Here is a 10,270-nt window from a genome sequence, read left to right on the forward strand (position 1 = left end):
ACCGTTAGGATTTTCGGTGGGACCGACATGTCAACTCGGTGGGACCGATATGGTTAGGGTTAGGGCATAATGTAATCTCGGTGAGACTGATCACACAAACTCGGTGAGACCGATTTTGGTAATAAGCTAACCAGAGAGTTGGTCAGGCAAACTCGGTGGGACCGATTCGCTCATCTCGGTTAGACCGAAACATTACGAAAGGGAAACAGAAAGTTTGCATTGCAATCTTGATGGGACCGATCGCTCATCTCGGAAACAGATAGATTACAATCCCATCTCGGTGAGACCGAGATCCCTATCGGTGAGACCGATTTGATTAGGGTTTGTGGAAGTGGTGATGACATCTGAACTCGGTGGCGCCGGATAGACAGTTTCAGTGGGGCCGAGTGACTTTTGGTTTGGGACATATGTGGATGTGAGAAAGTAGTTGAGGGCTTTGGAGCTATCACTAAGCATTTTGAGCAAGAAACTCATTAAGCAACACCTCATCCCTCCTTGATAGTATTGGCTTTTCCTATAGACTCAATGTGATATTGGATCACTAAAATACAAAATGTAGAGTCTTGTCCTTTGAGCTTGAGCCAATCCTTTTGTCCTTAGCATTTTGAGGATCCACTTTTCTCATCCATGCCATGCCAATCATTGAGCTCTCCTGAAATATTTATCTTGAAATAGCAATAGCTCAATGAGCTATATGTTGTTAGGAATTACCAAAACCACCCAGGGATAGTTGCACTTTTAAGAGAGCATGAAAGTCGTTCCCTATGCCTCAGCCATAGGTTCTATAAAGTATGCCATGTTGTGTACCAGACTTGTTATGTGCCTTGCCATGATTTTGGCAAGGGGGTACAATAGTGATCCATGAGTAGATCACTGGACATCGGTCAAAATCATCCTTAGGTACCTAAAGAGGATTAAGGAAATGTTTCTCGGTTATGGAGGTGGTAAAGAGTTTGTCATAAAGAGTTACATCGACGCAAGCTTTGACACCGATCCGGATGACTCCGAGTATCGATTTGGATACATATTGAAAGTGGGAGCAATTAGCTAGAGTAGCTCCATGCAGAGCATTGTAGACTTGCAAAATACATACAGATCTAAATATGACTAAACCTCTCTCACAAGCAGAACATGATCACTCCTTAGTACTCTTTGGGTGTTAATCACATGTTGATGTGAACTAGATTATTGACTCTAGTAAACTCTCTGGGTGTTGGTCACATGGCGATGTGAACTATGGGTGTTAAATCACATGGTGATGTGAACTAGATTATTGACTCTAGTGCAAGTGTGAGACTGAAGGAAATATGCCCTAGAGGCAATAATAAAGTTGTTATTTTATATTTCCTTATTCATGATAAAGGTTTACTATTCATGCTAGAATTGTATTGATCGGAAACCTTGATACATGTGTGAATACATAAACAAACACCATGTCCCTAATGAACCTCTACTAGACTAGCTTGTTAATCAAAGATAGTTAAGGTTTCCTAACCATGGACATGAGTTGTCATTTGATAATGGGATCACATTATTAGGATAATGATGTGATGGACAAGACCCATCCGTTAGCTTAGCATAATGATCGTTTAGTTTTATTGCTATTGCTTTCTTCATGTCAAATACATATTCCTTTGACTATGAGATTACGCAACTCCCGGATACCAGAGGAGTGCCTTGTGTGTTATCAAACTTTAGTAACTGGGTGATTATAAAGATGCTCTACAGGTATCTCCGAAGGTGTTTGTTGAGTTGGCATAGATCAAGATTAGGATTTGTTACTCCGAGTATCGGAGAGGTATCTCTGGGCCCTCTCGGTAATACACATCATAAGCTTGCAAGAAAACGTCTAAGGAGTTAGTCACGAGGTGATGTACTGCAAAACGAGTAAAGATACTTGCTGATAACGAGATTGAAATAGGTATAAAGATACCGACAATCGAATCTCGGGCAAGTAACATACCGATGGACAAAGGGAATTACGTATGTTGTCATAACGGTTCGACCGATAAAGATCTTCGTAGAATATGTAGGAGCCAATATGAGCATCCAGGTTCTGCTATTGGTTATTGACCGGAGGGTTGTCTTGGTCATGTCTACATAGTTCTCGAACCCATAGGGTCCGCACGCTTAACGTTCGTTGACGATATAGTATTATATGAGTTATGTGATTTTTTGACCGAATGTTGTTCGTAGTTCCGGATGAGATCATGGACATGACGAGGAGTCTCCAAATGGTCTAGAGGTAAATACTGATATATAGGATGATGGTATTCGGACATCGGAAGTGTTCTGGAGGGCACCATGTACATATCAGATCACCGGAAGGGGTTCCAGGCACCCCCAACAAAAGATATGGGCCTTATGGGCCAAGTGGGGAAACATACCAGCCACAAGGGGCTGGTGCACCCCCATATGGGCCGACTTAGGAAGGGAAGGAAAGATGGGAAGGGAAGGGAAAGAGTGGAATAGAATTCCCCTTCCTTCCCTCACCTCCTCTCCCTCCTTCCCCTCCGACTAAATATGGCAGGACGGGGGCGCCACTTGGGAGGAGCCCAAGTAGGACTCGGCCTACTTAGGGCGCCTCCTGGCAGCCTCCCCTCTCACTCCCACACACATATATATATATATATGGGGGGGGGCCCTAGCACACCCAGACATTATCTTAGTCGTGTGCGGCGCCCCCCCCCCTCCATAGTTTACGCCTCCGGTCATAACTTCGTAGTGCTTAGGCGAAGCCCTGCGGAGATCACTTCATCATCACTGTCACCATGCTGTCGTGCTGACGGAACTCATCTACTACCTCGACATATTGCTGGATCAAGAAGGCGAGGGATGTCACCGAGCTAAACGTGTGCAGAACTCGGAGGTGTCGTACGTTCGGTACACGATCGGTGGATTGCAAAGAAAGTTCGACTACATCAACCGTGTTGTGAAATTCTTCCTCTTACGGTCTACGAGGATACGTATACACACTCCCCCCTTGTTGCTATGCATCTCCTAGATAGATCTTGCGTGAGCGTAGGATTTTTTTTGAAATTACGTGCTATGTTACCCAACAAAAAAACCATGGGCCGAAGCCACGCAAATCCTCTTCCACTATTATCAAATATGGGATACAATAAGTTCTTCTCTAGACAACACTAGCCGATCTCATACATCAAGATTTCTGAATCTTGGATGAACACAACAAGATTTGGGGCTCAAGAGGTGGGGACTGGAACAATCTCACCAAAGACGGTGGAACCGAAGCTTGAAGGAGACAATGTAGCGGATATGGACCATCATAACCTTTGGGAGGAGCTCCCTTTGCTTCTTCCTTCAATCTTCCTCTTCTTCCCTTACTCTATTGGTTTTCTCTCTTCTCCCTTGAAGGATGAACTGATTTTTGTCACACTTGGTGGTGGCTGCTAGATGGAGGGTAAAGCATTCCCATCCACTCGCATGGAATGTGCAAAATGACCCTAGGTCATAACCCTAATGGGTAGTGGGCTTCTGCACCTCTTTGGGCTGCCTAAAAGGCTTCAAATGGCCATCTCCTCACAGCTCAGATGAGGAGGATATCCCAACAAAAAGCGGGGAGGAAGATTAGAGATTAAAGGGGTGGCTTGAAAGTTGGTGTGGAAAGACCTTTGAACTCAACACATGGAGTGGTAGCTCTCTCTCTCTCACTCACTCTCTCTCTGTCTCTCTCAAAATGGGATTTGAATGCAGTAGCTTCAAATGAGCTCATGGAATAAGTGGAGTATATATAGGATACACTCAAAAAATCTAACAGTTACAAGCGGCGGCAAGCGTCACAAGAAAAAGTAAATGATGATTAGATATGATCGTTTATCCTAGTTAATTATGCTCGTAATTGTTTACTTTGGTGTGTGCAAATGTTATATGTGTACTAGTCACTTATGTAATCTTGGCTCATCGCATCGCACACAGACTATACTAGTGAACCTGTCGGTGATGATTTCATCAATCGCTGACAAATTATAAACCAACAACCATTTACCCATAACACACGCGGCTTGTTAGCAGGAATCGTCCGCGTTGTTATCGGTCTTCCCACACACTTCTGACTACTGACATATTTGCCGTGTATCACACACATCTTGTTACATTAAACCGTTTATGTTGTTTTGGCTCATCACAAACAGTTCATGCAAGTGAAATGTATGCCGTGTATCGCACACACCTTAATTTGGCTGACCGTTTTTGTTGTGTTCCCTAATCGCAAACAATTCATACGAGTGAACTGTATGTCGTATATCGCACACACCTTGATATGGTTGACCATTTCTGTTGTTCTGGCTCATCGCAAATAGTTTGTACGGATCAGCTGTATGCCACATATCGCACACGCAACTATAATCTGAATCATGTTTGATGAGTCCACCATTGCAGATAGTTCATATTATTTGGGAAGGTTTTATTAGGACACCATTTGCGATTTATGCATCACACACAGCTTCGTAGAAGGGTCTCTGATTGTAGTTTCGCGTTAGCAGCATCCTACAGTAGTGTTCTTCAGACTTGACACCGGTAGGTTTGGAATTATCCGAAGAAACAAAAGAACAAACTAAAATTACTATATAGAGAAATAACTAAAAAAATAGAAAATGAGAAAAATAGTAAATTAAAGTCAAGCACACCATGACATGACGGTTGAGATTATAAGAACTAAGCATGTCCACAAAAGGAGAACACAATATTTAGTTGTAATTGAATAGACAACGTGACATGAAAAATAACTGCCAATAATTGAGATTGACCCCACAAGTGTAAAAACAGGTGCCGACAAGGTCCCTTTCAGATTCACTCATATCCTTGTGGGTACAAAAATAGGTTCCAACACAAGCAAAAAAGTCACATGAAACATATCAGCTATGCTAATAATTGTGGTAAAAATGGTCTAAAAACAAAAGAAAACCAACAACTTAGGGTAAAGGGAGCAACAAATCATCACCACAATAAAAATCAACACCAAACAACATTCCATAGTGCTCAAGTCTAATCGTCATTGTATCACGACAAGTCGACAACAGACACCATAACGAGTGACTAGTTCATCCCAGGTAGGACCATGGAATTTGCTGTTGACCTCACCATGTCTGAACACAACCCCATATAACACACCCTCGTTATAGTTTGAAGAGTAAGTTCAGCATCCTTGCCCCCCCTCCGAATGGCTAAAGCCTGCAATGCTCAATGTACCGAGCAAGACGAGCTCTAACATTACACGGAACATACTGAAAAAACTGTCGCCAACATTAAACAAGACATATAATTCTAACTCTTCGAAACAACATAAACAAACTAGAAATAACTATGGTAGCACCACCAATTCTTACCAAAAAATTTCACCAACAATTTTAACCAAAGAAAATTGCTGAACTTAGAACACGCCTCCGACACCACCTATCCAGCGCCATAGTGAACTGATCTGGAGAAGTATCACCAGGGGCGCAAAGGCCACTTGGCATATGGCAAGAAGGGCAAGACATGGCTGCAATGAACATACAAAAAGTTAACAAGTGATTCAATAAATATATTGTATGATCAAGGTGAAAGCTGTCATTTGATAGTGTTGAAAGCCTCCATTCGTAAGTACCCACAAAACTCCGTTACCCAGTAATTTGATGGAAAAAACAAAAATGAAAAAAAATGAACACAGACGACTCTAACGAACCGAGAACACAGTCGTCACCATATAGTAAATGATAAGGCTGTCATCGAAGGGACGGAGGTGGGGGAACAACAGCCGGAGAAGCCAGCGCTGACACGAGGAGCGACGCCGGAGAAAACAAGCTAGACGGCGACGACGAGACAGGAAGATGGATAGGAGGAACGGAAAAACAGTCATATTACAAAACCAAAAAATTTGAAAGACTAAAGTGTAAAAAAACCAGAAAACAGGGAGTGAAAACAGGAAACAAAAAACAAGCATGGTCGCCTCCCCACACAACAAGAGTCGAACGCGAAGCGCTGTACAAAATCTCCTGGGCCAGATGACGCGACACTTGTCCCGCGAGGACGCAACTTCATGTGATCTTTACAGGGGTACCCCATAATTAATGATTGTGATATACAGCTCCCCTGCGGATTAACCATGTCACGCCTGCTGCACCAAGCTGTCCCTAACGAAGCTTTTAGTGGGCTATCGCGAACTTCCTTACGGTCTTCATGGCCCGCTTGGCTTTCCTCAGGAAGGTTTTTTCTTTTCTGAGGGACTTTCCTCAGGAAGGTTGTGACAAAAGGACACGTCATGCCGTGATAAAAAAGGACACCGTGCCATTCTCATGCAACGCATGCACCTGGCCCGATCGAACGCCTGCGACGCGACGCCCATATATCACGGCACGCGGCCACCCGCGTGTCGTCACGTGCGCGTGGCATCGCCTTCGACATGTCATCGTCTCACGGTTCCCGAGGCGCGTGCCGCCCACGCGCCGGCCATGGGCGCGCCCGCGGCGGCGCGAGCCCGGGGTATCCGCCCCAGTCCCCCACAAAACCGTTGCGCGGCGACTGTACGGCGGCGCCTAGCGACATGCTATATAAGTCGCAGTCGCGGCGAACCAGCGATCCATCGACGAGTTGGATCTGAGGTGTTTCCCAACAGACTACCATCGATCGAGCAAGCACCACGACAAGACCTCGCGCCCTCCACTCTTCCACCTCCGCCTCCACCGGCCATTGGTGAGTTTTGTTCCTTAGATCGGAGTTCCGCCGGCCTGTACCCTCGCTCGCTTATTCCTGGCCTTTTAACGCGTCACGCGGCCGGCCGGAGTATAGGGCGTCAATCGTCGATACTTCTCCGGCCTCCTGCACTTGCCTCTCTGTTCGCGCGCTCCCCTGCTCCTGTTCGTCGCCAAGCGCCGCCGCCTCTATCAGTGGCGCCGCGCATTGCCGTCCACTAGTTCAGACTTCACTGCTTTAGCTGTTCGTGCGTAGATTTTCTTTTCGTAAATCAAGTCCTACCTTTCTGTATCATCCAGATTTGATCTAGAACGATTTTGAAGTAACCTTCTTTTAATCCAATGCAATGCAATTTTGCAGCTAGAAAATGGAACATAACAGAGAGACGCCGGCGGTCTCCGGCAAGGAAGAAGTCGACATCGAGGCCGTCGCGGGCCTGAGAGGAGATGGTTCTGGTGTCAGCTCGCAGGATCCTGCATGGAAACGGTTTCTGCGCCACATTGGACCAGGCTTCATGGTCTCCTTGGCCTACCTCGATCCTGGAAACTGTAATGCTCTCTTCTCCATAAATCTCTCTCAATTACAACACACGCAGTATGATTCCAGTACATATCTGCTCACGCGTTCCGAACTGAAACAGTGGAAACGGATCTCCAAGCCGGCGCCAACCACAGATACGAGGTACGTGCTGAGCATTTGTTCGTTCCGCATTGCACTTTGCTCGCCGGTCAGTCACCGTCGAAACTAATTTTTTTGCTTCCTTCCCTGTTTCGATCGCATGCAGCTCCTTTGGGTGATTCTAATCGGCCTAATCTTCGCGCTAATTATACAGTCGCTATCAGCTAATCTTGGCGTGGTGACAGGTAAGTAAGAGGCATATATATATAGTATATGTGACACTCGTTTTGTCATGCACATGATACACCAAACTAATTAGATTTGTGTCGGTGGACATCAACTAAAACAGGGAGACACCTCGCCGAGCTGTGCAAGTCAGAGTATCCCGTATGGGTCAAGATCTGCTTATGGTTACTTGCAGAGGTGGCTGTGATTGCTGCAGACATCCCAGAAGGTTTGAACCGCTGCATTATACTCCAAAGTATAAACAACAGAAACAAATCTGCGTTTAACTGTGATGTTTATATTTGTGATTTGCAGTGATAGGAACGGCATTCGCTTTCAACCTCTTGTTCAATATCCCGGTATGGATCGGTGTTCTCATTGCTGGCTCTAGCACGCTGCTTCTTCTCGGCCTTCAAAGATACGGGGTAACCAGCTACACATACTGTCATCCCTTGAGTGAAATGAAATGATTTTTCTAGAATGAGCCCCATGATATGTCTTCTGTGTGTTACTAGGTACGGAAGCTGGAGTTCTTGGTTGCGCTGCTGGTGTTCGTCATGGCGGCATGTTTCTTCGTGGAGATGAGCATCGTGAAACCTCCGGCAAAGGAGGTGCTGAAGGGGCTATTCATCCCCAGGCTCAACGGGTCCAGTGCCACCGCCGACGCCATTGCGCTCCTCGGGGCTCTTGTAATGCCGTAAGTCCTACAGAATTTAACTGCCATTTGCCATACCTGTTTTTTTTTGTTAGCTGCTGCATCTTACATGTGAACATTAATTCACGGTAATGGATTTATTCCAGGCACAACCTATTCCTGCACTCTGCCCTGGTGCTGTCTAGGGACACGCCCGCATCAGTAAGAGGAATGAACGACGCATGCAGGTTCTTCCTCTTTGAGAGCGGCATTGCGCTGTTCGTGGCTCTTCTCGTCAACATTGCAATCATCTCTGTCTCTGGGACTGTCTGTAACGCCGGCAACCTCTCGCCAGAGAACGCCGCCAAGTGTGGTGACCTCACACTGGACTCGTCTTCCTTCCTACTCAAGGTTTGTGAAATGTGTTGACCACTGACTTCGTTTTTTGAACTGTACATGGTCGATGGTGGTTTATGAAAGATTGATTGTTATTGTTGTTGTGTTCTAGAACGTGCTGGGCAGGTCGAGCGCGATCGTGTACGGTGTGGCGCTCCTGGCCTCTGGGCAGAGCTCGAGTATCACTGGCACCTACGCCGGGCAATATATCATGCAGGGGTTCCTGGACATCAAGATGAAGAAGTGGGTGCGGAACCTGATGACCCGCAGCATCGCCATCGTCCCCAGCTTGGTTGTCTCCATTATCGGAGGCTCCAGTGGCGCCGGTCGTCTCATTATCATTGCATCGGTAGGTACACCGTTTTCACCACAGCACAGAATCGTTAAACATCCTGAATACTGCATGATGCATGACATATATTGGCCTCGGGTTATCGTCCATGCAAGCAGATGATACTATCCTTTGAGCTACCGTTCGCTCTCATCCCTCTTCTCAAGTTCAGCAGCAGCAGGAACAAGATGGGCCAGTGCAACAACTCCACCTATGTAAGCAAGCTTACGAACTACCAATCAATATATTTTATTGTTTATATTTTTGGCTGTGGAAGTGTGGAATTTGTTTGCTGAATCCATCCATGTACCTATGTACACAGATTGTAGGGTTCTCATGGACGCTAGGATTCATAATCATCGGGATAAACGTCTACTTCCTCAGCTCGAAATTGATAGGCTGGATCCTCCACAACTCGCTGCCGACCTATGCAAACGTCCTCGTCGGCATCACCTTGTTCCCGCTGATGCTGCTCTACGTCGCTGCTGTCGTCTACCTCACCTTCAGGAAGGACGCAGTCAAGTTCATGTCTCGCCGCGAGCTGCAGGACATTGACGACACAGAGAAAGCGAAGGTTGCCAACGAGGGCGGCAGCGAGGACGACAGAGTTGTACAATCAAACTGATGCTTGTTTACCGCCCTCATTAATCCTAGATAGAAATATTTTGTTAGCTAGGCATATTGATTGAATTGATTAGTTTTTGTAGATCGTGTTAGTGCGGTCTTCTGCCAATGATAAATAGGCTTTGCAAGTGTTCACGGCTTTGCTGCAATTGTTGTGGTGATGTTTTTTTTTCTCTTCTCTCAATGCCCTCTCTTTTTTTGACCGCAAACTGCCGGAGCTCTGCCTTTTCAATTAAGAAGGGGGAGAAACCGCACAATGGGCTGAGAAATTCAGCTTACAGAGGAAAAAAACACGGTCACAAAAAAGACAGGAGGGAGACACAAACTATGCACATCTCCAGAGCCTGTCAAGACACTAACAGTTACTTACTCTCGAAAGCCTCCCTCTAGAGGGTCACAGCTCTTGTCTTCAAAGTTCTTTGGTTTCTTTCCAACGAAACGTGCCATGCAATGCATGAGGCAACCGAGCCCAAATCTTTTCGCTCCCTCGTTGTAGAGATTGTTCCGACGATGTTTGGGTTCTCATAAGAGGATCTGAATAAGCCCCATACATGCTTAGAGAAGGATCAGTCCCGGATGATGTGCACATCAGTCTCCGGTTCTTGGTCACATAAACAACAGAGAGGATATTTCAGCCAGCCTCTCTTTTGTAACCCATCCGCTAGAAAGAATTTCACCTTGCCTTCGGCCTTACCTTCCAAGCAAGGTTTACCTGTGGCATAGGGTTGTGACCAATGAATTGCACATCATAA

General features: G+C 45.8%; 1 protein-coding gene across 1 annotated transcript; it reads left to right on the forward strand.

Moving 5' to 3' along the window:
• Nucleotides 1–6,389: 6,389 nt before the first annotated feature.
• On the forward strand, nt 6,390–9,653 carry LOC123158021 (metal transporter Nramp1). The gene is made up of 11 exons (XM_044576171.1): nt 6,390–6,690; nt 7,051–7,238; nt 7,331–7,371; nt 7,475–7,553; nt 7,658–7,762; nt 7,849–7,958; nt 8,049–8,230; nt 8,335–8,578; nt 8,676–8,912; nt 9,014–9,109; nt 9,217–9,653. The coding sequence occupies exons 2-11, from the start codon at nt 7,058–7,060 to the stop codon at nt 9,517–9,519; spliced, it is 1,578 nt and encodes a 525-aa protein (XP_044432106.1). The 5' UTR covers nt 6,390–6,690; nt 7,051–7,057; the 3' UTR covers nt 9,520–9,653.
• The last annotated feature ends 617 nt before the right edge of the window (nt 9,654–10,270 follow it).

Source organism: Triticum aestivum, chromosome 7B (genome assembly GCF_018294505.1).
Source record: "Triticum aestivum cultivar Chinese Spring chromosome 7B, IWGSC CS RefSeq v2.1, whole genome shotgun sequence".
Lineage (NCBI taxonomy): Eukaryota > Viridiplantae > Streptophyta > Magnoliopsida > Poales > Poaceae > Triticum > Triticum aestivum.

What these genes read in the sequence shown, in the direction of transcription:
- LOC123158021 (XM_044576171.1), top strand. Translation starts at nt 7,058, where the DNA reads ATGGAACATAACAGAGAGACGCCGGCGGTCTCCGGCAAGGAAGAAGTC. An exon ending in CGTCTTCCTTCCTACTCAAG is followed by an intron (nt 8,579 to 8,675) that starts GTTTGTGAAATG and finishes GTTGTGTTCTAG; the next exon opens with AACGTGCTGGGCAGGTCGAG. An exon ending in AGTGCAACAACTCCACCTAT is followed by an intron (nt 9,110 to 9,216) that starts GTAAGCAAGCTT and finishes CTATGTACACAG; the next exon opens with ATTGTAGGGTTCTCATGGAC.